The sequence below is a fragment of the Morone saxatilis genome, unplaced genomic scaffold (assembly GCF_004916995.1).
Source record: "Morone saxatilis isolate NCDOM2014 unplaced genomic scaffold, NCSU_SB_2.0 Contig20, whole genome shotgun sequence".
NCBI lineage: Eukaryota > Metazoa > Chordata > Actinopteri > Moronidae > Morone > Morone saxatilis.
In genome coordinates this window covers 15,166,427-15,193,998 of record NW_023339763.1, presented here as the reverse complement: position 1 = coordinate 15,193,998, position 27,572 = coordinate 15,166,427, and the positions used below count along the sequence as shown (strand labels likewise).

At 39.8% G+C, this 27,572-nt stretch overlaps 2 protein-coding genes across 4 annotated transcripts in view; both read left to right on the top strand.

Annotated features, from left to right (window-relative positions):
- The first annotated feature begins 10,698 nt into the window (after positions 1 to 10,698).
- mepce (methylphosphate capping enzyme) lies at positions 10,699 to 19,155 on the top strand. Of its 3 annotated transcripts, none has more exons than XM_035666383.1 (5): positions 10,699 to 11,034; positions 11,733 to 13,582; positions 16,105 to 16,323; positions 16,445 to 16,568; positions 16,665 to 19,155. In XM_035666383.1, the coding sequence occupies exons 2-5, from the start codon at positions 11,780 to 11,782 to the stop codon at positions 16,697 to 16,699; spliced, it is 2,181 nt and encodes a 726-aa protein (XP_035522276.1). In that variant the 5' UTR covers positions 10,699 to 11,034; positions 11,733 to 11,779; the 3' UTR covers positions 16,700 to 19,155. The 3 variants fall into 3 exon arrangements, with proteins under 3 accessions (XP_035522276.1, XP_035522275.1, XP_035522277.1); XM_035666382.1 differs by having other exon boundaries at positions 10,699 to 11,095; XM_035666384.1 differs by lacking the exon at positions 10,699 to 11,034 and adding an exon at positions 11,119 to 11,349.
- Positions 19,156 to 27,186: 8,031 nt separating this feature from the next.
- spag7 (sperm associated antigen 7) overlaps positions 27,187 to 27,572 on the top strand; it is a 4,711-nt gene continuing 4,325 nt past the window's right edge. Inside the window, exon 1 of the mRNA XM_035666924.1 lies at positions 27,187 to 27,340. Coding sequence (XP_035522817.1) covers positions 27,256 to 27,340 — 85 coding nt within the window. The 5' untranslated portion in view covers positions 27,187 to 27,255. The remainder of the gene's footprint in view (positions 27,341 to 27,572) is intronic.

The following is a 27,572-nucleotide window of genomic DNA, read 5'->3' as shown; positions in this document are numbered from 1 at the left end:
AATGTGAATTTAGTTCAGCAGTGTCACGCAAACCTCTGAAAGCAGAGAAGAGGTTTTGCTCTGACTCCTGACAGCAGACACTAAGGATCACTGTACACTTACACAGAAGAGACGAGGCACAGTTATTATATAAAAGTGTCAAAATGACACAACTAGCATGACAAAGCCTTTAAAGCATGACATAAAACAACATTTGGAAAATACTGGCCCCTTAGATGTTATACTTTCAGGACATATATACTGTATTCAGATCTCTTTTTTTGTTCCATTTTCCCAATCTAATACTAAGGTTTAAGACAGCAGCAACCATTAATTTCCATGCTTATGACGTTCGTACATGTGACTGTAATTATGAATAGTCAGCGTCACAGTGGGGCCGCCCCAGCAGGCGTCGGCTGATGTAGAGGAAATACCCCCGACAGGTCAGCTGTCCATCACAGGTCCGACACATGGACAAACTCACCCTTTCAGGGTCACTATTAACCAAATTCACATGCCTTTGGATTCAAAAGAAACATGCAAATCCATTAAGAGGAAGTCACACTGAGCTAACATGCTCACAGGAACCAGGGTGGATTAATTCATGCCTTTTGTATTCTCAGTATCAATATAAAAGTTTGTTGTTTTTTTTGTTTTTTTGTTTCTTGTACCAAAGGAACAACAGTGTTGTGCTTTTGGCCAGCGGTGTTTATGCCATCCACCCCAGAGTCAATACCATGATACAATGAGTTTTCTCCCATAATTATACAGGGCTGTTCAATAACTGTAACCCATCTGTTGCTGTACACATGTTCGACCTTAAAATCTATGGGGCCAGAATCTGGACCCACCACCCAACAAAGCACACACAGAGAACCACTTCTTTACATGTCTGCATTGACGTAGTCTCCCAATGATGCTTCAGTCCTTCTTTAAGCTTACTTTTCGCCTTCATTTTGTAGGTAGTAGATCAAGTAGATTTAACAGGTGAAAAGAACAAGGGATTGTGCGTTTCACCGGGATTAATGTGCTTAGTCCACTCTGTGAGACGAGCACTTCGAAAGAAACAAACTGGGATGGCAACAATGATTAGAAAGGTCACAGACTTTCTGTGTGTCCTTTCACAACCATGTGTGTTGTTGTCGTGTCCTTTAGAAGTACAGAACCCATACCTGCTCCCTCATTGTAAGTCATGCTAGATAAGAGTGCATAAAATGCTTTAATTAAAGCAGTCATATGAAAGAACAGAATCTGTAATTACAGGCTACAAACAGCCTCCCCCTGTTCTTTTATCTGGTCATTATCAGCTCCAGCAGCTGTATATTGACTAATGCAATATTTTCTCCAGTCCACGTTCTCCTAAATATGTGATATTTACTCATAAACGTAGCTGAGTAATACTCAAGGCAGATTTTCCTAAAGCTTGGCAGTAAAGGCTCAGATCAGGAGCTGACAGAACAACCTGCAGCTGCAGTGAGGAGGAGCATAATTTACTAGTATCCATAGGCTGTCAGTGATCAGGTTTATATAATGAATCCCATAAATATCCTTGGAGGCAGAGCACATTCGGTGGTGACATTTTGTAATAAGCCCTGTCTGAAATTTACTAGTGTTTTAGGCAAAGTCAGAGAAATTGCTTTTGAAATATAACCTACATATAACATACATATATCTTGAATCTAATCTAAGTTTTGTAGTCTTGATATGTGCATTTGATTTACCTGCCTGTAATTTAAAGCATGTTCCACCGTTAATTCACTGCATCCCATAATTCACTTTACATTGAATTTGTTACAGTGGTAAGTAATATTTCCATCAATGTACATCTAGAGCTTTGCAGCAAATTACCCAGCCAACATTTGTATGTGAGATCCATGTGGGCATTAAATGGCCCTATATAGGATTGTCCCCAGGTTCAACAGTGGCCCCATGTCAATTGCCCACATGGGCTATAGCAGGATTACACTAGGTGTTAGGTGGGGCCCAACCGGGCATCTGGACACCCAAATGGCCCCATTTGTGTTGCCCACTCTGAGCCCATGCTCTCATTTTCCAATGGTAACCCAACTAGGTCCCACACAGGGAGCCCACATGGGTTCGCCCATGAATTGAATAACCCAAAAAGGGCCCACATATACATATATATATTGGCTGGGTACAAAAAAGTGTATATTACATTAATTGTCATACCATGAGAATTATATAAAAAATATAAATCTAGTCAATTACAGGCTTTTTATCCAAGTTAGAGGCTATATGGATGGCAATGTTGGTCTGTCGGTCCACCACTTTGGTCCAGACTGAATCTCACAAGCACTGAATGGATAACCATGAAATTTGGTACAGACATTCATAGTGCATAGAAGATTAATCCTAATGACTTGGGTGATGCCCTGACCTTTCCTCTTGCACCACCAACAGGTCAATGCTTTCAATTATCCAATGAAATATGGACTGGGCGGACTGGCTTAAACATTTGTATAGATATTCATGGTTCCTAACCTTGCAAGGCAGCTGGACTGAAAGAACGGCACCTTTTCCAATCAGTTTCCAACGAGGACTTCCTGAGTGGTTCTGTATAAAAAACCCTCTCGCACAGTTAGGTACAGATATTAATACCCCCGATACTTTGGTTTTTGACCAAATATCTCCAAAACAAATAAATCAGCCAGCTATACCTTGTGTTTAGGGCTGATCAGCAAATTGTGAACATGTTAGCATTTAGCACAAAGGACCGCTGTGCCTAAGTACATAGCAGCTAGCATACCTGTAGAGTATTAGTCTTGTTTGTGTGTATTTCACATATCATTTCTATAAGTGTAATGGATTCAAAGATTTATGCACCTCTTATTGATTCTTTTCTTCTCTGAAAATATTCCCCATCAGGGGAAAAGGAAGTATCATACATTGCTACAGTGTGCTCAACAGGTTTTCTCATTTTATAGCAGTGAGGCTTTGCAATCCAGTCCAGTGTTTCATCTGCTAGAGGATCTCTTTGGTTTACCAAATCAGCACGTCAGCCATAAATTCCATCAACATCATACATTTTTTGTTTGGAATATGAATGTGAAATTTCATCACTGCTTGTGTGTAGCAGCATTTCCTAAAGAGTCTTCTTCATCAGCTCAAGAAGAATGTTTCATTCTGCAAAATGGAAGGAAGAAATTTGAGATGATAGGTTCTTTGGTCTAGAATGAAATAATCACAGCGCTGGTCAATCACTACTGTATAAACCATATCAAATTATGGTTTAGATTATCATATTATGGTAGAGCTCACTGTGCCTAGGGAGCCGAGGCAGAGGGAAGCTTCAGAGAGACATGCAAGCCTTGCAGGAAATGATGATATATGAGATGAGATGAAGTGTGTAGGTGAATCCCACTGAACTAAACTTCACTTTCTGCTACTGAAACCAATAAAATCTCTCACCTCTCACCTGTGCCTGAAGATATATCATGTAATAACTACTGCACAATTTTCTTAATCCAGTAGTGCAATTTAGAAAATATATTGTTTGTTTTCTGCTGATTTCATACATTTAAGTTGAAAGTTTAGTACACCTGTTTCTTGGAAAGGTCACCAGTTCATCACAGGCCTGTTTTATTGTTTAATAGCAATGGATATTAGGAATAATAATAGCCTTAATATTCAGAAAAAGGAGCACATTAAAATAAAGTACTTGTTCAGCATAAACAAAATTAAAATAAAGATTCATCCACATTACTTTTTACAATTAAAATGTCTTTAAAAGTTGTTTTCATTGACCATAATCCACCAACAAAAAGCATATACAGCATAAGACAGTATTTGTCTAAGTGTGCTCATGTCAGCGGATAAAACAGAAGAGAGAGGGCTGGTGTGGACAGTGTATTAAATGCTCTTCATTTTACCACATCAGATTAACTTCTGTAAACCCTCCACTGGTAACTTGGCATGTAAAAGATAAAGGGTCACGCTCATCCATGCAACAGCTACATAAACAAACAGTAAAACTACTTTTTGTGTTTTGTGTATAGTGGCACAGCAGAGATTACCCCCAAAGGAATATAATTGAGGTTAGTAGGCCTCTATCCAGCTGATTGTGGTATTGATAGGTTACCCAAGAACTCAAGTCCTCATTTTTCACAGTGAAAAATGCTCAACGGTGGTGTAAGTGCCGACAGCTGAGGGCAGTAATTACAGATTACAGCACGGTTTAATGTTGTGCACTTAACACCTTGGCTGTTTTGCCAAGATTTTAAACGTAGGCTGTGTTACATTTTTCAACCTGCTTACTCAAAGAGGATGCTGAGGCTAAGAGGGAGCATTTCATCTAACTCATGCTACCATATGTTTTGGATGATGAATGCTAGTTTGCGATTCATTTATCCTCACAATGTTAATCTGTGGTTACCCGCAATGGGAGATGTGTGGAGCGGGGTCTTACTGACATTTTGCAGTATCATAGTCTGCTGTATCTGATGGCTGGTATAATGTATTTAATACGGGGTACATTGTTTTTTTTTTACCAATGTAAATCTAATACATGATGGCCTGTGATGCTAAACCAATCTGAGAGATATGTGCTGCTAAAATACGATGATATCAAATCTATTTTACTTGCACTCAGGGTAGTATTGCATCCCGGAAGCAACTCGTTTCCCATTGAAATATATCTATCCATGCTGCTGCTAAGGGAAACAATTCAATCTAAACTGCAAAATATTTGAAATGTGTTTGAAACACACTACTGTAGATATGTTGATGATAACTGCTTCTTTGTTTTTATTCTTCTGAAGTTATATGGGTAGTATTTTGATCAACTTTTCCCATTCAGTACACTGTAACCTCTGGATTTTAACACGGTCTGGTAAATCCGTTCTTAAGAGGGATCATGGGATTTTTATTATGACATTTATGTGACGATGGAATCTACAATATACAAATTCACGTGTTTTCGACAGTTTGATGATGTTATGGTGTGAAACAAAGTTGATGGGGACGTGGCAGCACACATTTAAGACAGCAAATATGTCAGGTTTTGGCCACGCAGATTAAATATGTATCTCTTTAATCATTTAAAATAGTGTTCTGTCAGGGAGGTTACACTAAAAGTTGTCTAAATAATAACAAAATAAAACATAAAAAATGACAATCACATCTTTGATAAAAACAAATTGTGTGAATCTGTTCATATTACTGTTGTATGATGTCAGACAAGTCTCAACAACTGTGCAACCAAAGAACTCTGGTTCTATATTATTTCAGTATTAGTGCAGTATAACAACACACGTACATTATTTAGTGTAGAAGTGTGAAATCACAAGTAACATGAAACACTTTGCAAGGACATCGCCGCTGATGCTGCTAAGAAGATGGTCAGGGACACACCTTTGAATGTAAAACAGGTGTGGGGGTGGAAAATGAGGTTGTGTGAGTCCTTGTAAAGGTCAGTTACAGTTGTTACACAAGAATTATAAAAAAAGATATGCAGGGTCAGTGGTCAGTGGCGAAGGCAGAATTAGTGCAATTCAACAAAATGTAGCACAATTCAACATCTTCAGACACATTTTGTTTCAAACAATCTATTATTTTCTTAATGAATTAGGTTAGCCTGGTTTTCTTCTTTTCTTTATTAATCTTATCATTGTGTTAACATGCAACAGTTGCACAAACACTCATTTGCACACTGGCTTCCCCCGTGGGCATTCACAAACCACAGAGTATCAATATTCACCTCACTTTTTCTGATATTTCTGTGCTGAATACATAATAAGTAATAATTCATTAACACTGCTCACTTGCCTGTCCTCAATCAAGCCTTGTGTCAATATTAATCAGTGCGTGGCGGCCTCGCACAGGAGCACCTATAAGCTCTCAGAGGGCAGCACAACACAAAAAGTCCTATCCATGACAACGCTGGTCTGAACAAGCCCCTCCCACTGACAGCTGGCTTATTGTGTGCTGTGCCTCTGAGGCAGCCTTGTTTCCCTTTGCTTGGACAGTTCAATAACTAATCTGAATGCAGCCAGCAGCATGTAGCTTTGAAAATGAGGAGGGCAGGCCCGATGGAAAGTCGTAATCTGCTTGTCAGTGTTGTGTCGGTTGGAGGGAGGTTAGCTTGTCAATTCACATGAGGATTCATAGGTGGGTCAGAAACAGTGCACACACCTTGGCTGTACAATATGACAGTTAGAGCAGAATGATATTTTAATATTTGCTTTGCAGTTAGTGTCTATGTTTTGCTCTTGAGTAGCCATGTCCTCGAGACAATTTTTCATGCATTTTTAACCAAAATGTCCCACTGGATTAACACCTTTCTTTTTAGTTATCAAAATTAAAAACCACACTGTTTTATTCAGCCAACATCTCTGCACAGGTCTGAGGGAGCACATTTGTAACCTATTTTAGCATTTGAATATTTGTGACATTTAATCAACAACTTTTCTTTCAATTTCTACAGAATAATGTAATAAAATTAGTTATATCAAAGGTTATCGCGGCACGTTTGCAATTATTTCTTCCCAAGATTACAAATGACATTTTGATCTGTCATTTCATTGCAACCCCCATAGTAATGAAACTGAAAAAGGGCAATAGTTGGGTCTCCATCCTTCAGTTCATTAATCCGTCTGTCATATCTCAGACACCCAATTTTGACTAAGCTCAGTGGGAAGGACACATGTCAACAAAACTATACTAATTAGCTCAAAAAAGGCACCGTATGCACTCCCTTCGGTTCAGTGTGTGAAGGAGATACGGTAGCATCTGTGACATTAAATCATTATGTTTGTTATGTGCTATTTAATTCAAGTTCAGTCTAAAAAGTGATGGTATTTTTTATTTCGTGCAGATAATGGTGTTGTCTAAAGTCTATTCATTTGTTTAGCCCACCAGTACACCACACATTATCATCAGACTTAGACAAAACTTGAATGAATTATGCATTACGACCAGAGCACAACAGATCAGTTAAGAGCATCTGTAACAATATCTTTGATAAAACGTACTTAAGAGCACATTGACCTGTCGAGTCATCGCTCAGCCAACGGTTACTTGCAATGACAACATCTGAACAGCACTCACAGCAGAACAAACAGTGGATGTCCCTGATGTCACAGCACACAGGGCACGCGAGCGGCCCCCTCCCTCCGTCACATGTAGGCTAATGAACAGCAGGCCCGTGCTGTTGATGGAGGAGCCTTTTGGACCACAAGAACCATGTCTACACACCACTTTCTGCTTGGACACACACAAACAATGGGACACGTCTGGAGTGCTTGGGGCCCAAACCCTGAGGAAGGGCAGATGGTGCCCGGGATTGAGGACCGCACCCCGATTAACATGAGAAAAGAGAGGGACAGAGGCGGGGGGAACAGGTACCCTCTCTCCTATTTTCCCCCTCAATAGAGATTAGAGAGGGGGTGACTCATTTACCCAACAGAGTCTATGGCACTGGAACCCAATTAGGAGCAGGCTGTCAACTCAACAGCAGACAATATCAAGTGTGAGGATCCTTATCGAAGTCCTATCTATAGTTTTTTAGTATTGTTATCCAATATCAAGAGTTTTAGGACATTTTATTTGGCTTGTGCCATATTAGCTATAGAGTAACTGATTCAAGATAATATTTTAACAACATGATAGATGAAAAGAAAATATTTTAGTTATATAAAAAGTATATTTGTATGTGTTTCTAAAGTGTTTTGACATGTGACAAAGATTGCTGTAATTTTTTAATGGATAAGAGGTCGTATGATGGGTTTTTTAATCCAGCTATTAATTGAGTTATAGTTTAAATGCCAGCAGGAGGTTAAATCAGTACATTACAGTACATTTTTAATCTGCATAAATCTCAGATTTAAGTACATCCTGGGTTTTCATGTTGTTAAGAGAGATCTGCAGCTGGCCATGGCTAGAGTTAAAGCTGCTATTATTTGGTAATATACAGTATGAGCTGTTAAAAACAAGACTATCCAGTACCAACTATTAAATCACTTTAGATTTTCCTGAATGTTTCTGGGTCTGGTAAAGCTATTTCTCATCATTATGAAACCCCTGATGATTTAGAGAAAGTCGGTTTCAGCCTATAGTATCAGTAAAAATAAAATGTTCTTACAGATTCATTTAGCTTTTCAAAACAAAAGCTTGCCAGATTCCTTGAGGGCTGGTAGTGTTATCCTTTCTTTCCACTGGAGGCATCTTTTACCTAAAAACATAAACACTCCTGTTGCCACAGCTGCATATGCTGGAGCCTCTCTCCGGGTGGAATGAGGCCGCTCTGTTGTTTTCACTCATGAATCATACCCTACCAACCGAGGATTTTTTTCTTAAAATGTCTCCCTTTATCTCTTTTATTTTAGAACAAAAACAACTTATTGGGGAAGTTGAACTACAACATTTTCAGTGTACAGTTTCAAATTTGCAGCAATACAATAATGAAATCATTATGATTCTCACCACACAGTGTGATTAAAGAGAAGAGACTGGAGAGAAAGAGGAAGAGAGAGAATGTAAATACTGCTAAGGTGCATTTCTGTAGGTGTACAGCAGTGTTAAACTCATATTCTGTCTCCCCCTAGTGGCTACTTGGAGGACAAGCGTCAAAACACCAGTAACTCCTGCTTTTGATCACCTTCAGCACAGTATCTCTATATCTATAAATATGCTGGCCCACACGGATGAGAAGAAATAATTTACTTAATTGCAAAGACTCTGGGAAAGGTCTGGCCGTGCCCTCTTCCCTTCCACTTTAAGAAATAACCGCAGGAGACAGTGGAGCAAGTGCTGTGAATATCACTTTCATGGAAGATTTGGGTTTAGCCATGCATTTCATATTAATGAGCTGGTCTGGATGGGTTACTTTCAACTTATCAAATGTGAACTTTTGTGAATTTGTGAATATTGTGAACTTTAAACCTTCATTGTACTCAAAAAGAAATATTTTCTACAAATGATAATAATAATAATTCTATTCTAGATTTAACTGTATCCATTTAAACTCCACCACAGTATTTTTTTACTCCCCAAATATTTTCACCTATTTTGCACTCATCATGATGAACCACCCTGATGACATACTTTAATAGCCAAAAAATAGCCCTAAAGGATATAAAGCACAGTGTGCTGGAGATGAGTTGTGTGATCATTTTGAGTTGTGTGATCATTTTAATTTAATTTTAAATCATTGTTTTGAAGGTCAAACAGCCTTGCACCCTGTTGTGTGTGTGTGTTTCCAAAGAAAGAGACTGACATAACTGCTAAATGTAACTAAATTGCATATATAAAACTTAACACTTGAGTGACTATTCTGACTATTTTGAGTGACTATTTCAGGCCTTTCTCCTTTTAAACCTTAATTCCGATACTTCAAAATGTTCCGCAAAGTGCCACTTGAATATTATCTATATCACTATGGTGGAAAACTTTCATCCCTCACCTCCAGGAGGTTTAAATTCAGATCACAAATAAAATCTCTAAAATTCATTTAGAGAATTTGTTTGGCTTCAGCAGCACTCACAAATCTGCTGCCCCAAACCAGGACCACTATTTATCTTCAACCGGAGGGCCAAACATCGGCCTTCATCTCAGGGTTTGATAAAGGCCGATGGCTATAATATTGTGGTAAACCAACAGCAATTATGTGCAGATGGAAGTGACAAGAAGGCGACCTGCTACCTCAGCAAGATGTCCTCTTAGTTCACATCCAGAGCTCTAATATTAGGCTTACTCTAGACTCTGGTCAGGGGAGCAATGATAGGGTGAACAAGCCTACCTTGTAGACTGTGACCTTGCAGCTGACTGTGAAGGTGTCATTAAAACCAAATCACCAACAAGTGGTTTGTGGGTTGTAGCCACAGCTGCGACGCTGTGGTAAACAAAACAACCAAGATGTCTTTGAGTTTAAAGTGGACAAATAGTAACACCCAGAATTTGGCAATGATTTTGTGTGCAACCTTACCATGAGATTAAAGTTCACCTTGTATACCCTCCAAATTACACAGGTCACTCCTCCATCTGAGCAGAGAGAACACAACAGTGTAAAAAAAATTAATAATGATGATTTAACCACCTTAATTTAACTGCAAGATCATTCAGTTTCATTATGGCTGCTCAAAAAAACAAAAAAAATCTAGTCCTTATATATGCACATTGCATTTTAGCACCAGAAATGATGAAATCTTTTCAAATGAATATAAGGTTTGGGGAAGACTTGCAATGTGGTAACTAGAATATTTAAAAAGAAAATGTTCCTGCTTGTGTGTTGTTGTGTTGACCTGTAATAAAAACATAAACTGTATATTTGAACTCACACATATGAACAGTAATAACTACATTTTGAGTTATTAAATATATATATATATTTAAATATATATTAAAACAACAGGCCTAACCTTACTATATAAATGGATACAAATATAACACCAGAATGGTGATGTTAGGGCTAAACCAATGACTGACTGATGATTGATTGACAATAAAAGTTATTTATGAAGGAAAAACACATACTGAAATGTTAGAATTTGCAGCTTTTTTTCTCGGTTTGAACTAACTTGTGACTTTATTTCTTGATCTATTTTTACATGTATAACTACTACAAACTAAACAATTAATCCATAAAATTTTTTTCACAACAATGACTTATTAATCGACAACAAATCTGCAGTCTCAGCCCCCCATGCGGCCCGAAGAGCCTCATTGTAAAATCCTAGACACGGAGTCCTCCTCCCAGTCAGAGATCCCCGCCCCAGTCATCTTGGGCTGCAGCTCGGAGCCCGGATGCGCCGCCATGCCGACTCTATCAGCGAATGGAATAATTTATTCACCAACCTGCCTGACACTGGGCGACTAGGAGTTCACAGAAGAAGTCGACAAGACAGTTTGGAGGGCACAGGGGCCCTTCGCCGCGGACAGACTTAGCACGGGATATCCGCGCCGTGTGTGCTCGCGTTGCCGGCCACCGTTGTGTCGATGTAGTTAGAGACACTTGTGTGCTAGCTACGAGGCTAACGTTAGCTCGAGTGGGGGAGAGAGTGCGCGGCAGTGACAGTCCGGCCGGAGGCGGGGAGAGCCGAGGTGAGACTGCTGCTCTGATGGTGACTGCACTGTTGACTGTACGCGAATAGGTGGCCATCTGGTAGGTAGTATCACTTTTATAAATGTGACTCGCGTTTTTTAATGGGCGAGAGGAGAGAGAGAGAGAGGGTGTGGGGGGTTCAGGCAGCAGCATATCGAGGTTGGGTGCTGGACTGTTTCTCTAATAACGCGTTTTGTCCGGACTGGAGCTCAACGTTTAGTCGACGTTTCAGTCTTCTGGCCCGCGATAGAGAGGCTAGGAGCTAGCTTGCTAACTAAATAACTGTCCAACAGCGGGACTACTAAACTTTTCAGGTCAGTAACCTCTGAGTAGACGTGCTCCAGATCCCCAATCTCATAATGGTTTAGTCCCAGAGACTGTGCATCTAAAACGGACACTTTTGTTAAGTGTTGTAACACTATGTTGGGAAATAACCGTGTAAAGTTATCTGGCACATCTTATGGGAATTCAAAGTGACTGAGCACGACATGAACTTTGAACACCTTGGGGGTGCAGGTCTGCAGGAGTTCAGCATAGCATTGGTTTGAGTGACTTAACTTTGTGGTTGCAGCAATAGGGTGGCACCTCTTTTTGTGTAACATCATTCACCTTACTTTAAAGGATTCATAACACATACTTTAAAGCAGTATTTTAACGTTTTTTTTTTAATTGAACCGATGTTATTTTTATCTTTCAGATCCAGAGAAATTTCCATGTCTGCATCAGCTCTGGAAACCAGAAGAGATGTCTGTTGATGAGGATACCGTGAAAACTGGCAGTCCACAGGCGAGCTCGACGTCGTCCCTGCAGCTCTCAGAATGCACTGGAGGTTACAACACTATATCTGTGGTGGTGGAGGGTACAGCAGCCACCCCTGATTTTGCAGCTGCGTGTCCCGTCCTGGGCACTGCAGCCTCGCCAAAACACACCAGCACGACCGACACGCTTTCTCACTCCGACGACGCCGGGCAGAGAGCCGGCGGGAACGAGAATAACATCAATCGCAGGAACAGCTTTCATCATTCCAAACAACAGCAACAAACGAAGCTCACAAAGCGACGCAACACAGCGAACACTAGCTTCAAGCATCCGACATCCGGCAAGAGGAGACGAAGGGCCAACTCTGAGAGTGACTCCGTCCTGCCTACCAACTTCCTCCTGGGGGGGAACATTTTTGACCCACTGAATCTCAACAGCCTGCTGGATGAGGAGGTCAACAAGGCACTGAATGCAGAGACTCCCAAATCCTCCCCGCTGCCGGCAAAGAGTCGAGACCCCGTAGAGATCCTCATCCCCAGAGACATCACAGATCCACTGAACCTGAACAGCGGGATAGCAGACAGCAGCTTTTTGGTGTCCCCCTTCAAAAGTGGTGGCAGGAAGAGACACCGCAACAGACACCATGGTGGAGGAGGTGGAGGAGGTGGAGGAGGAGGAGGAGGAGGGGTTGGTAGTGGGATTTCAACCACACAGATCAACCTCTCAGAATCAGGAAAAAGTGAGGTTAAAACCGGCACCTCCACACCGCTTCCAGGTATGTTGGCTTCATGTTCTGCACTAGACGTCTCCAAAGAGTCCAACAGTTTCTCCAGTGTCACAGGGGATTCCCACGAGCACTCCACTGACAACTCAGCCAGCTGCAAGGAAGAGACGACGTCTGTATCTATGGAGGATTCCGCTTTGTCCGTATCGGGGGGGCCCAACCAGCACACAAGCAGACGCAAGCGCAGGCGCAACTCCGGTAAGATGGAGCTCCCTGTGACTCATTCTACGCCGATTGGAAAGTCGGGATCTGGAGACAGGAGTTATGGTACAGGGGGACAGAGATATTCTCAGTCCTTTCACACACCAAGGATTGGACCCAAACCGGGGCCAGGAGGTCGCCAACACCAGCAGCCCCACCACCAGGCGAAGGAGCAACAGAAGAAGAAGTTCCAGTACGGGAACTACAACAAGTATTATGGCTACCGCAACCCAGGAGCCAGTGAAGACCCACGGGTACGCGTGCTTCGTCCAGAATGGTTTGAAGGTAAAGAGGTTCTGGATTTGGGTTGCAACTCAGGCCACCTAACACTCTATATCGCCAAAGTGCTAAGACCTGCTCGCATATTGGGCCTGGACATTGACAGCGCTCTGGTTCATGCGGCGCGGAAGAACATCAGACATTATCTGTCTGAACTGCAGACTCAAGAGGCCAGGCGTGCTGAGAGGAATGGAAATGGGAGTCACACAGGCACAGACAAGAAGCACAATGAAGCTGAGAGCAGGGATGAAAACGGGAGACCAGTGAAAGGAGAAAGTGGCCCTGCAGAGGCTGTAAATGACAATGGCTCCTGTCAGACAGACGAGGCAGGGGCCCAGAGGCAGGACAGCAAAACAGAGGAAATGGAGCAGGAAGATTGTGATTCACCCCCTGCTGATCACTCTGTGAGCTGCTCTTTTCCTGTGTCCCTTCGGATCTCCAGGGGGCCCATCGCTGCTCCTCCACTAACAGAAACATCCACCGCTCGGCCCGGGGAGTTCCCCGCAAACGTGTCCTTCATCAAGGTAAGATGAACTGTGTCAACGTTTCAGTCCCAGCGTGTGTGAGGGGCAAGACAAGATCAGTATGACACAATTAGACACTTCCTGCATTATGTTTGCATCATATATATATATAACAGCATGATGTAAAAACAAAAACAAAACTAGCAAAAATGCACCTAAAAGCTCAACACAGAGCAGCAGAGGTTTGTTACAGGAAACACTCTGAGGTCAGACTGACTTCACAAGAGGACTTGATACAAATTATGCGCCCACTTGTTCTCCCTGGATGGGTTAATGATAATTGTCTTGCCTCTAAATTCTAATCACATTTGCGTGAATAGATGCATTGTTGAGAAGTTTTGACAACTCAGCACATTTTAAGATATATTTGGAAACCATGAGAAATTAATTTAGTGCATTTTTTTTTTTTGTTTAACAAAAGCTACTCTGCTTCTAGTCATAAGCACTTAGGTTTCTCCCCTCCTCGAAGTTAATTAAGATATATATATATATATAAAGCAATCAATCAAGAATCTTTAAGGCTTCGAGCCGCTAATAAGGAAGCATCCAGACCACTTTTATTTTCTGAGTCACTTTAATTATTTTGAGTTTATTGTCACTTCCACTAGTTTGTCCACCCGTACGTTTGCGCACCTCACTGTGTGTTTTACCAATCAGTTCACTATTCTCTTAAGCTGCCAGTCATGTTGGGAACTGAAAGATGGAAGCGGAAAAGGGGAAGCAATCTGTCCTCTTCACCAGATTGATGATGATGGCATCGGCCTCTGGCATACCACTCTTGGTTGCGAACTTGACACACATGACGGCAGCTTTTCTCTCATAAATCCACTCTAAACATTCCTCGCTCAAGGTTTTATTATTGTCGTTTGTATCGAAGTACCCCACATCCCTGGCCTTGGGCCTTACAGGCTTTGTGTAGGCAGCTACATGAATTGGTAGATGCAGAAACTGTAGTGTTTCTGAATGAAATCAATAACCGCCTCCTCCCTGCTATGAGCATTAGTGATAATGGCAGTGTAGCACAGAGCTTATCCCGTAAATGAGTGAAAAGCCTCAAGACGAGTGCCTGAGCCCCCTCAGCCTGCACAATACAAGATGGATTTTGGGGTAGAAATGTCAGGCGGCGTATTATTCGTATGACAAACCTACCCTGGTATCAATGTGTGGAAAGTTGTGGGGAAGCATATTTGATTAAATATTGCAGGTGATTTCTTTTATTTTTTATTGCTACATTCTCACCAGTCCGGAAATGATATAATTACCAAAAGTAGTTTCAGTGATTACGAGAAGGACCCTTTGTAGCCTGTCTTGGATGCGTAATAGACCAAGCTATTGGTAGTAACACCTGTGCTTTTCTTGATGTGACATTTAAAAGTACCTACAGTGAAAAGTGGTCGGCTCTGGTAATCAAGTTACCCAAACTTTCTCCTTTTTCTTCAGTTTGATCCAACTCGAACACTCTCCTTCTGTTTCTCCTCAACTCTGTAGTCCTGTCCTCTGTTCTGCTTTTTGTCATTCAGCAGCAGTAATGTGTATGAGTCTACGCTTGGCTCGTTTGTCATATCTGGCAGTTATAGTATAATCATGAATATCTGTGTACTGTAACCCGCAGTACTGTGACTCCCTGCCTTATTTATTCTTTACAGTCGGTAATGGCGATCATAGGATGTGAACCTTTGCTGCTGTTGCACTCATCTGCTCTATGTTAGGGCTGCAAGTAGTCATCATTTTCAGTATTGATCAATCAATTGTTTTGGATTAATGATTTTCTTTGTATAAAATGTCAGAGAGACTACATATATAGAGGATATAAGTTTGATCGACAGTGATTTTATTTACAACAGTGTGAAACAGAAAAGCTCTTTGTCCAGATATGAGAAGTAGGAGCCAAGTTTGGCATTTTTACTTGATAAATAACGTTGAAATGATTGATTATTTATCATACAAGCTCTTTGCAGACTGATCTGCTCACAGGCATTCATACTAGTCTTTGTAAGTCTAATGGTTTTAAAGAGCAGCAGTAAAGTTTGGTGGGTTTTTAATGCTCAGCTGCTCCTGTGTTTGTATGTTGCACAGCCCTGCCACCAGCCTGTACTGGAAGGTCCCTTAAATCTTTGTAAGAGCCAAAGAGTCAGTATAATATAAAATGTTGTTTTAATATATAATTATAGGATGTTTTTCAAAATCTTACCTCTAGGTTCTCACTGTTTTTTATTAAAAATAATATTTGCCTATCAACGATAGTTTTGCATTCTGACCTGAAATTTGCCTGAAATGCAAGTGATGATTTGTAGATGTGTGGGTTGACCTGCACATCACTGCACTCTAGTGTCCAATAGACCCAAAATAAAATGTTAGACATTTTCATGAACATCATTTAAATTAGATGTTCAGATATCAGATTCTCAGCGGTGGCCATGCCCATAATGTGTGTATGTTTCAGAACAAGTTTCTACCTGTCATATACCAAGATAGTGTTCTGTCCTGTTTTCTCACTGCAACTCACTGCTTCTCTCCTTAAGGCCAATTATGTACTGGACAACGATAATCTTCTTCTGACTCAGCGGCCAGAGTACGACGTGGTCATGTGCCTGAGTGTTACCAAATGGGTTCACCTGAACTGGGGAGACAGTGGCCTCAAGCGGCTCTTCAAGAGAGTCTACAGACATCTCCGTCCTGGAGGCTTGTTCATCCTGGAGCCACAGCCCTGGGAGTCCTATGTGAGGAGGAAGAAGCTAACAGTAAGAAACTGAGTTAACTTTTGTAACTAAGCAACAAAAAAAATGCCTGGGATTTCCAAGGTGCACATTCTGATTATAAAGCTTGTTTTACTTATTTAAAATATTTGTTTTCCCTTGACAGGATAATATTAGCAAGAATTTTCACAGCATCCGCCTCAAACCTGAGCAGTTTCCGTCGTACCTTACAACAGAGGTGGGCTTCACCAGTTTTGAGTACCTTGGGACCCCCAAGTGTTCAATAAGAGGTAATCCAGTTATTTGTCAGAACAAATTCACACATTATTATGTTATCCACCACTGTAGCTTGATGTCATGTTCAACTTTTCTTTTCATCACAACAGGTTTTCAAAGGGCAGTGTACTTATTTCACAAATGACCGCTCCTGCCTTGAAGATCTTTGAATGTGAGTAGCCTAACACCACCACCATACGTACAAGCCAGCCAGCTGCCCTGGACTGCAAGGAATCCTCTGAATCCTTAACAGTTACTCCAGCTACTCAGATGCTGAAGATGAAATTCGGAAAGGAGAACAGGACCAAAAGTGGAATTCATTTTGGAAAGGTGAAATCTGTCGAGACTAGGCACCTAGCAGAATCCTCTGGGACTACAAATTCTTAAAATATGGAGTGAACTCAGATAGGACTCTAAACGTCACACAGGTTGTGGAATAGGGGCTCATCTGATCATTTCTTTGGACTATCCTAGTGCTAATGATGCCTCAGTTTGATGCACGGCCATAACGTGTTTAAATATCTTGGGCCATATATCTCTACTTTCATAACTTTGTTCTGTGCCACCACACCACCATACATACATTATACATGTTAGGGTTGGGCGATAGGGCAGACATTTCCCAATTGGCCACAGTCATTGCTTTCCCTGGCGATTGATGGTGGATTTACCACATTAGTTCCATGTGACCAACTGTGTGTGTTGCATCTGCAAAGGTGCAGTATACCACTGGATTACAAAGCCGTTATTAGATCCTTCTGACATGATGTCTCCTGAAAAGCCACACTGGAGTGCATGCAGTGTGTTTTATCCCTGGCTACTCTTGTAGTGGTGCAATATTTGTATCACTTTTGAAGTCTTGAATCCTGTTGCGGCAGACATATAAATGCACATATTTTGATGAATTTAAAGCAGCTAAAACAAATTCCATCAGGCTCAGATTCAGTCTGTCACTATTGCATAATTTGTCCCATCTCCCGACCCTAATATATAGTTTGTTTTGTCATTGTTTTGCAAAATAGGCCTAAGAGCTGAATTAACTGTAGTGTGTTACAGAGCTGTGAAAATGTACAAATCCACATTTTGGAAATGGACAATATGGAAAGCTCCTAAATTGCACAAACCTAAGATCCTATGAAGTGAAAAGTGTCTCGTCTCAGCAATAAAGACGATGTTGCACGAGCAGAACTCAAAACAGCCAAAACCACAAACATCCAGTGAAATAATGAACGCTTCACATCAAACAGCAAATATGTTTTCACGGTATTGTCTCGTTTTTAGTAATACTCAGTCATTAAAACACAGAGACAGTTTTTAAGTTTAGCAGGTTTTCTACCACTGGAGTACTCTTACAATGTGAAAAATCAGGTGTCTACATTTTCAAGAAAAGCATTTTGGCTATTATGAATGTAAACTTTCTACAAATCTTCAGGCCTTTGTAATTTATTTGAGAGTTTGAAGTGTTTAGGAAGCAACAAATCACTTCATGGGTTCTTGAAGCCTTTTCGATGCTCCATCCTAATGGTAGGGGGCACATTTGAGCTGTGATGACACCCTGGTGTTGGCTCAGCTCAAAATAATTCAGCACACAGACCACAAGGACTATTTTGCAAGGTAGATCTGGAGCATGCAGTGATCTATTCTTTTTTTTTTCTAATGACAGTTAAGCCATAGCCCTACCTTATGTGTTGTTTACAATGTCCTTCATGAGGTGCTGACTGAGAGTGTAATTGGGTGTCAAATCGAAGGCAGAGGCCTGTAATTACAGAGTTGCTATAGCGTTTTCATTGCTGTTTCAATCTGACATGCATAGTTTTGTGTGGTGTGATCATCACTACTGAACAGACATTAATTCAAACAGCATCAGAATGAATTGCGATGCTTTTCTAGCTCCTCAACTTCTGTAAGGCTAAACAAAAATTTACATTTGTAGAAAGAAACCAGATTGTTACTAAAAATGACTGAAATATGTCCATAGGACTTTTTACCAAATTTAGATACTAATATGCTGTTTGTATTGAAGCGCTGCCAGAATATTCTATGGGTCTTTTGCTCTTTGAATCTGACAAAATATGCCATCATCACCTTAGTCTTCGGCCTAATGAGGACAATTATGAGTTACAGGTAGTCGGTCTTTGTGATTGTATTTTTATTGGTGTGCACTGAGCGCCGCTCTTCTACAATCTTTCATTCGAAGTGGCGGGGACAGAAAATCTTCCTTTTTTTGTGACTGGTTCAATTACAGCATTTGGCATACTAGGTTAGGAAAAGATGGAGAAGATTGATGCTATATGTTTATATTTTAGTAAGTGATCAATGTAAATAAGTTTGCAAATTTTCTTTTACTGTTGTCAACATTGAGTTCATAACTGCTTTTGTCATTTTATTTTTTTTTGTCTTTTCACATGTTTGCTGCCAAGTTGTGAGTGAGTCACAGGCCAGGACAATGGGGCAGTTTTTGTCCTATATTGCTAATCCAGCTCTGTAACAACAAATGAATATGTACATTGCAAAGTTCTGATGTGTTTGCTTTGTTCTGTCCTGGCAAGCACATGGATTGTTAGATTGGCTCTTTATTTTTTTATAAACTGTTTGAAAGGAGTGTTGTTGTCAATGCACTCTCATTTCACTTCATTTGACATGTTGTTAGACATTCAAGTTCTTCAAAATACTTTTTTCCATTGAACCTTTTTAATACAAGTTGTGGAACACTGATTAACTAATTATAAAATGAAGCTTCAGTTTACATTTTGAATTGAAAGTGAATTGGCATCAACCTCAGTTGGCCCATCAGACACAGGGCACCAAATCACACCTTTCTCCTAAGCTAAGACAATCGGATTCTCAGGCTTAGATCAGCCCACTGCTGTAATTACACAGGCATTTTGCTGTATGCATTATTAACAAAGGTTTCCTTGACGCAGGTCAAATAGTGAGCATTTTATTTGAGAAACAAATTGTTTAAAGCTAAACTGTGCTTTGCCACCAATGTTAAAGATTGCACCTTACTGTCTCGGCAGCCGTTTTACCCCACTGGGCCTGAATTGTGAGTCCAGATATCCAAGCTAGAGCATATCTTTGCTGGAGATGTGAGATTACATGTTGTCATATACAGTGCTATGGAAACTTTTTGTACTCCCCTTGAGGTTTTGCACAAAGTTGTGCGCAGTCGATGTGATGTTTTTTTTTTTTTTTCTTTTTTTAGGAAATTAAATTACACAAAAAATAGGGTGCAAGAGATATGACACCCCTTGTTTCAACAGGGTTTAATGACCATGAGTTATATTGCCAATACTCTTTCAAATTTATGATCTTCATTGTATTCAGGCAAAATTTGATACCAATGGAATGCAATTTAAAGTGTAGGGTGGATTTAAGTTAAGAAGGTATAGCGTATAGTATTGAATGTGAAAGCTTTAGGGTCCACGTTTTCATGTTGCAAAGAAAACAAAAGTAAATATGACAACATAAGCTGTAGCAAAAGCACACCCTATTGTATTTTGTATTTTTACATGTTTTCTATTTACAACTTGGAACACTGGGGACCCTTTTTCCAAGTAACAGGTTAGATGAATTACAGAATCTGTCTTTTTGCTGAGACAAACATCTGTTCTGGGTTTTATTTAACAATATTATGCAGATAATTGAGTAATCCTGCTTTGTGCAACAGACCTGTCGATGCCACAGAAAGTTAACTTCACATTCAACACTATGCTCACATTTTCTACATCTTAACTCGTCTTATACACCAAAATTCCAGACTATACTATTGTAACAGCAGAGTGATTTTTTTAATGCTAACTAATGTTTAAAACCTGCAGTTACAGTCCAGTTATAAGATTTGAGCAGCATTAGCAGTAAAATGCTGATAAAGTATTTCAGAGACACAATAAATCAGACAAAACAACAGACCTACTTACCTTTGCGTATCCACTTATTTATTAGAAGTTTTTCTAGTACATAGTGTGTAGGGAAATAGTAAAAACTGGATGTCTTAAACAAATGTAGCACAACAAATGCTCAAACTCTAGGGGTGTATTATTTTCAATGGCACTAAAATTCACCTCTTTGTGTTGAATTTGCACTGATCTGACTCTGGGGAATTAAACTAGTTAAATACATTTTGCAGTTAAAGTTGATATTTTACATGTACCATAACTTTCCCTAGAATCAGTTTTCTGGAATAACTGTTGGAATAAAATGCCCCCATCTGTCAGGGAAGCTTTTAATTTTCATGCCTCTGAACAACAAGATATATCTGAATGTTTCTTTGTGTTTAACATTTTAATTGATTAAAAGTGGTTCCAGATCTGGTGGTTCAGTATTTGCTTACACAGAACCATACAAGGTTATTGAACTGTTATGTTAAATAAAGATTTTTTTGCTGGTTGGTAGACATTAAGGTATTACATTTATTTTTGGATTCATAGTAACCCAATTATACAGATTTGGTTTTCTTAGAATGCCATAATATTATTATACATCTTGCTACCTTTCACACGTTGTGTATTCAGAAGTTGCTCTGATAGGCACCAAGTAGTAAGCACTGGTTGGGGTCTGCCTATAGGTGGGCTTGTGTAAATAACATTTATTAATAACAATAGTAACATTGACAGTATATATAAGGTTAGTAACCTACTTTGAAGGAAGTGGTAAAAGTAAATCTTGTTTTCAGGTATGTTGAAAGTGTAGCCCTGTGACCTACAGCTTGTATTGTTTTCTGCCTGCTAAGTTATTTCATGCAGTTTATGTCTCATAAAAGTCCACGTGATTATCAAAGCCCTGCAATCCAAAGTGTGGTTGGAACAGAGTGGGGACACAAAGGACAAAACCTGTACATTTTAAAGCAAGCTGATACAGTATCCCAATGATTTGTCCCAATAATGTTTATTGTACAGCTATTAATCTGTACAGGTGTTACTTCTGTTGTGTGGTACAAGGCCATCAGTAACCATTTTCATTCAGATTTTTCTGCTTGTGGTTGTTGGAGAAACTTTATTTCCAGAATAATCTTATGTACATGGATTTAAACCCCTTGCTGTCATACTCCATATTGAACTTAGATGTATACCGTTTTATCCTTAAACTTAATCTTCAGATTGCCTGTCCTTCAGCAAATTTACTTCAGATTGCATGATTTACAAATGTTAGAGCAAAAGCCAAACCCTGCAGTCTACAGGAAACGAGCTCAGAAAATTGTAGTAGAAAACAGTCAAAGAGAGGGGGAAAAGAAACATTTTCTGTACATTAAGGTGACATCCAAACGTCCACTCAGAGATCCTCCGCAGGAGAACTCGCCAGAAGGACAACTGTCTCTTCAGCTTTCCATCAATTAGCCCTTAATAGTTGTAAAAGTAAAAGGCTTATGACATTCTACTTACTAACTTGGCACTAAATGGACCCTAAGAGCATGAGGAAAACGATTATCTGGTTTAATTACACCTAAGTTCAACTCTAGCCTGAATGTCAAGCACTACTTTAAATGAAAGCCAGTTTCAAATGTCCAGGTATTGCTCATCACTATCACGTTGGTGGATTATAGTGGTGGCAGATGTCTCTCAACTGGTAAAGACAGAGTGAATGATGAATGGAGCAAAAGCAAAGTTTCACCTTTGGGCATAACAACGACCAGAAAAAAAAATTCTAGATCAGGAACTCGAAGTTGTAAAAGCGTTTTTGTTTGGTCAGGCTGTAAACGTCCACAATACCATGTAGTAAGTAGGAGGCCATTTTATTTTGTTGACTTATAATAACAATAAAAACAACAACTTTAGCCTCAGAAATTAATCTCCTCACAGAAGCAGATGATAAATGTAAAAAAAATTATAATAATTCACTAAGAGGTTTATATGGGTAAATGCTCAAATGGCAGATTTATACTGTATACCAGTAGTTCCCAATCATTTGCCTTCAGAGACCCCTTTTCTATCATTTAGTAAACTGACGAGCCCTTACTAAGTGAAATATTTTATGGATATTTCATATTATATTAGAAACTTTATAATAAACCCAAATAGTGAACACAGTAACTGTGTGTAATTAGTGATTTGTATGAATTTTGAGCAGATTCTCGAATGTTTAGGGAACTTTTCATACAAATCTCTATCTGTGTTGTATATATTTTATTTTTTATTTTTAACAATCATATGTACTTAATAGGCTTCTTTTATAAATTATGTGTTTTCTTGTCCCTGGCACTTGGCCATTGTTCTATTTGACAATTTACTTTACATTTATTTTTCTTCACAGAAGTGAACCAGATGCTGAGTTATAGGCCTAATGTGTATATTTTTTACATTTCTAGCACACTTTAAAATCAAGAACACCCTATGAAGCTTTGGTTACCCCTAGTGGTGGTCCTGACCCCCAGGTTGGGAACCACTGCTGTATACTAATCTTATATAATTGATGCTATTACACATTTCTTCATTCATGTCATGTGTTTATTACTGAAATCAATAACGTTTGGGCCTATAGTATTATGAGATTTGAGATTCAGTTTGCCAGAAAACGTATTCAAGGTACGTAACAGTCACCATTGAAATATGCATTGTTAAAGGCAGAAAGAGTAGGATTTGTTGATTATGGCTCCCCTCCTTCCTGGCTCAGCATCACCAGAATCCCCTGCCCCCTAAACACCGTTGTCAGGAAACAGGCCTATGTACCACCATCAGCATCATATACCTGTGCGCTGTTATTGGCTGGGCGCTACACACCCACTGCCCAAAGGTTGACCCCCAAAAACATCCCGAACACAGCAAAATAAGAAAATACAGGAAAAGGGCCGGGTGTCAAGCAGATACAAACACCGCCACATGCTTCTAGTTGGTCATAAGTGATGATTTGTATTTTGAGTCTATACATTCTTTTTTAGGGAAAAGCCTACTCATTTAAATGTATTCCTCTCGAATGAATAATTTCTTATTAAAGTTTTCATTTTATTTTGATAAGTGACTGCATGAGAGCACCCCTAACCAGGACTCGTATTACTTGGGCTGCAATGTTAAAGGTCATAGTTGCCAGCCTGCTTTGGAGTACATTCATGTGATTCATTTGTTTTAAACTTATAAAAAAGCACCCGCAACATCTTCAAACCCTAATTTATCTACAGTAATACAGGTCTACACTGTCACAGTTCAAAAATACATCCATCCTGTAATAACTTTCTGTTTTAAGCTGTCGCTGTCAGCTTTGTGAAGACAGACTCGTGTAAACAGGTTCGTGGGGGTTTACCCCTTTGTAGTTTGGTCACGCTGCGCTGTCTGAATAGCACAAAGATTCAACCCAAATGACAATGCAGGGCACAATACAGTGGCTCATGTTTACAAATAGCATCCATGCCTTTAACACATACTAGCCAGGGCCAGTCATCAACCATCTTCAGATCCTGGCTCAGTTTCCTGACTTTCAGTAACCACACAGACAATAAAGTGATTGAATCATATAGTCAGTTTGTTTCTAGATGTCAGTATGTTATGATTAATGCTTATTGTTGTGTCAAACTGAGGTGAGTATATTTGTTTTCAGCTGACAGTCATGTTGCTTCCTAAAAAAAGGTAACCAACAAAGACATTTGTTACTATCGGAGATAGGCAGCCAATATGACAATGAATTTGCTTTGCAATCGTGACTAGTGGATTGTGACGTTGTCCGTCTGTTCCAGACAATGTTGTCCAGACAGACAGAATGGTGAAATAACATAAACACAGACATAACACTTCATTCACAAAAGCTCTATTCCATCACAGCTATTTGGGTCAGTCACTTGACCATTATTGTCCCCTGTCAGTGCAGAGCTGAGTGAAAGCATGCCAGACTCAACTCAGACTGCTTTCCAGGCTGTTATTTCTCTAAGGTCAAGCCAAGTGTGTAATGAGGTGCACATGGATGTGTTTAAACTATATTTTAGATTTTTCAAATGTAAAGTGAAAGAATTACTTTGCATTGTATTTGGTAGAGTGTATTTAAAGCTGAAAGTGATGAGTATCTCACCTAAACGGCAACAAACCAAACATGAGTACATTTATTTTCATGCATTTATTGACAACACTGCATTTCAGAGAGTAGAACAAACTCTTCACAAAGGATTTATAATGAAGCGTTATTAAATATGAGATACAGGATCAGTCACACAAAGCTTCAGGCAACAATGTACGAGCAACAGGACTGCAGCTGCACTCCTAATAGCTGCTAATATAAAGTACACTTCAAAAGCACTCATTGTCAGATCTTAGACAGGGGTTGATTGAGAGTAGAGTTGTTATCCAGAAGAATGCTGCGTCAGTTACCAGGATCCCTGCTCCCTGAAGATGTCAGCCCTTTTGCTGTACATCTTCCAAGCATCATTAGATGACAGGTGCTAAGAACGTGTAGCACAGCACCTGAAAATGAGCACAGTACAGCTTAAGTTAATCATACAATTAGCAACTTTACCTTGTTTAAAATACATGTTTTGTTCTGCTGAAACTCATACAGTCTTTGCAATATAAGTACAAAATTACAAAGTTATTCACAGTTCTACTTTATGATCTCCACAGGCCTACCTGTATCTTCGAGGGCAACCGTGATGACCAACGATGTACTCCTGAGCATAGCAGAACCGTCTGCAGAGTCCTCTATACCCACATGTCCAATACTGCATTTCTGGATCGTTGCCTGTATATGATTATATCATGTTCTGAATCATCTTAAAGTTCACAAAATTGTGAAGAAAACTGTCAAGTTGTGATTTAATAATTAGTTTTTCTTCTACTCAGGGCCACACAAACAGGCCCTGTATGAGTCCTGTGTAGTTTGAGCATTTGCCATATCATGATTTGCTTGATTTGATCTCACACAGTAAGAAAATGGTGTGTATCCATTGCTTACCCTCCCCAACTGCGAGCATCAGGAGAAGCACAAGGAGAACCAAGCTCAGTCCCTTCATGTTCGGGTACCAATAAGCTTTCAGACACTGTTGTGGACAGGCTGATGCTGCATTTATACAGCATTTCAACCACGGGGGAGGAGTCCGTCGTGCTCTGTCCAAATCACAATAACAAAGTATTGCTGAATGATGGCAGTCTGAGGGCTGAAGGTCAGGACTGTCAGCTTACTCAGTCAACATCTGCAGTTTCTTAAGAATTTAAGGTTGTTTTTAGGCATTTTAACAAAGTGCTTAGTGTGCAAAACAATACTTTAATATTAAACTTGCTCTGTGATTTAAAGATACTGTAAATGATCTGTATTGATCACCAACACAGCAATCTGAATGAAAAAGGGACAGTTTTTGGAATTGTACTTACATAGTAGGGGCGTCTGTAAGTACAATACCAAAAACTGTCCCTTTTCATGTCTGGACAAGTAACATAGACCACAAAGGACCCATTCCAAACAACTTCAACAGTTGTAATTACGGGTGAAGTACTAACTAACATGTTTGTTTTAGACATTGTAAGCAGTACAATTCTGTCTGCCCTGCTGTGTTTTCAGGGCTGGCCCTCTGTTCCACCACTGCTTTGCCCACATCTGAATATGGCAGTAGTTCATGTGTTATTGCTGATGCTGTGAAACTACAATCAAAATGCACAAAACACACTGCTCCAGTGACGCAGGGGAGGATTGTTAACAAAACAATAACAACACGAGGCATAGACACATAGACATGTGCTTGGATAGCATGCCCCCTAGTGCTTGTGCAAGGATGTTTGTTTGCTTGTTTATTATCACACACATACAGATCAACCACCCTAAAGGATCAAATTATGATCCGATCTGTGATTAATCAGTCTAAAGAATGTGATTTTTTTTTCAAACCTAGATTTTTGGCACCATTAGTCTGGAAAAAACCGAAAACAACACAGCACGAGGAGCCTGGCAGTAGCTGTGCTCAGCATCAAAATAAAGCACAGGACAGTTTAGCAGCTTGTCAGGTTTTAAAGCACTTCTTCTGAAGAAGATTAAAGACCTATACAAGAAGTGCATCTCCCACCTTCAGTCCCATGGCAAGCTCCTCTTTTTCTGATCAACTGTAAAAACTTTGATGAATGTGTATGTACAATTTACAGTAAGGGAAAAATAGACATAGCCTACAGCTAAAAACAAGAACAATACAGCTGAACAAACATAGGTAAAAAAAATAAAATATAATAGAACAATTATGTACATATATAAATAACAACCAACAACATACCTATATGTTACAAGTCAAGCTGTTTCTGTCAAATGTAAATGTGCAGAGTGCTGGAATAGATATTGATTGACTAATGTAATAGGTTACTTTATTTACAATCAGTAGGTGGATATGTACATTATATGCATGTATATACGTCTATATACAAAATACAGCACTTATATTTAGATTTGACAGTAATGGTGATGATATACATGTTAAAAAACAATGTGTATTTTATCTATAAAATAGATATCATTTGTTCTTTGCTCTTGAGTAATACATGGAAATTCACAGAAACACTAGGGACAGACAGGCGACTTCCTTTTACAAATAAAAAAGAAGTTTCCACATGATATCATTGTACAACATAATTAACCAAAATAGATATAACAGTGTAGTAATATACCTCTCTGGTACAGTAGATGGCGATAGATAGTTTACACGCCGGTTTTTTTTCACACAGCGAAGAAAAACTTTGGTTATCTGCGCCTGCGCAGTCCGTACAGCTGCAGCCAACAACAACAGTGTGTCTGCCCTTTCATTCCAAGATGGCGGACCTCCTGGGTTCAATCTTAAACTCGATGGAGAAACCTCCAACAGTCGGCGACCAGGAAAGCCGACGAAAGGCTCGAGGTACACAATGTATGGTTTACATAACGACTCGGTGTGCGTTAGTTTGAAGCTGCTGAGACGGACCTGATAAAGGACTTCTCTGTATGTAACATTTAAAAGGACAGACGACGAGAGCCTTTCTGCTGCTCCTATTGGCCGGTTGAGCTTTCATGTCAGCGCCGTTGTCCCGGGTTTAGCGCCGTTGTCCCGGGTTTAGCGCCGTTGTCCTGGGTTTAGCGCCGCCTCACGGAAC

Bases quoted from the DNA above. Each gene is read 5' to 3' on its own strand.
- mepce (XM_035666383.1), top strand. From the start codon at position 11,780: ATGTCTGTTGATGAGGATACCGTGAAAACTGGCAGTCCACAGGCGAGC. The intron at 16,324-16,444 runs GTAAGAAACTGA...TTCCCTTGACAG, and splicing joins TGAGGAGGAAGAAGCTAACA to GATAATATTAGCAAGAATTT. The intron at 16,569-16,664 runs GTAATCCAGTTA...TCATCACAACAG, and splicing joins CCCCAAGTGTTCAATAAGAG to GTTTTCAAAGGGCAGTGTAC.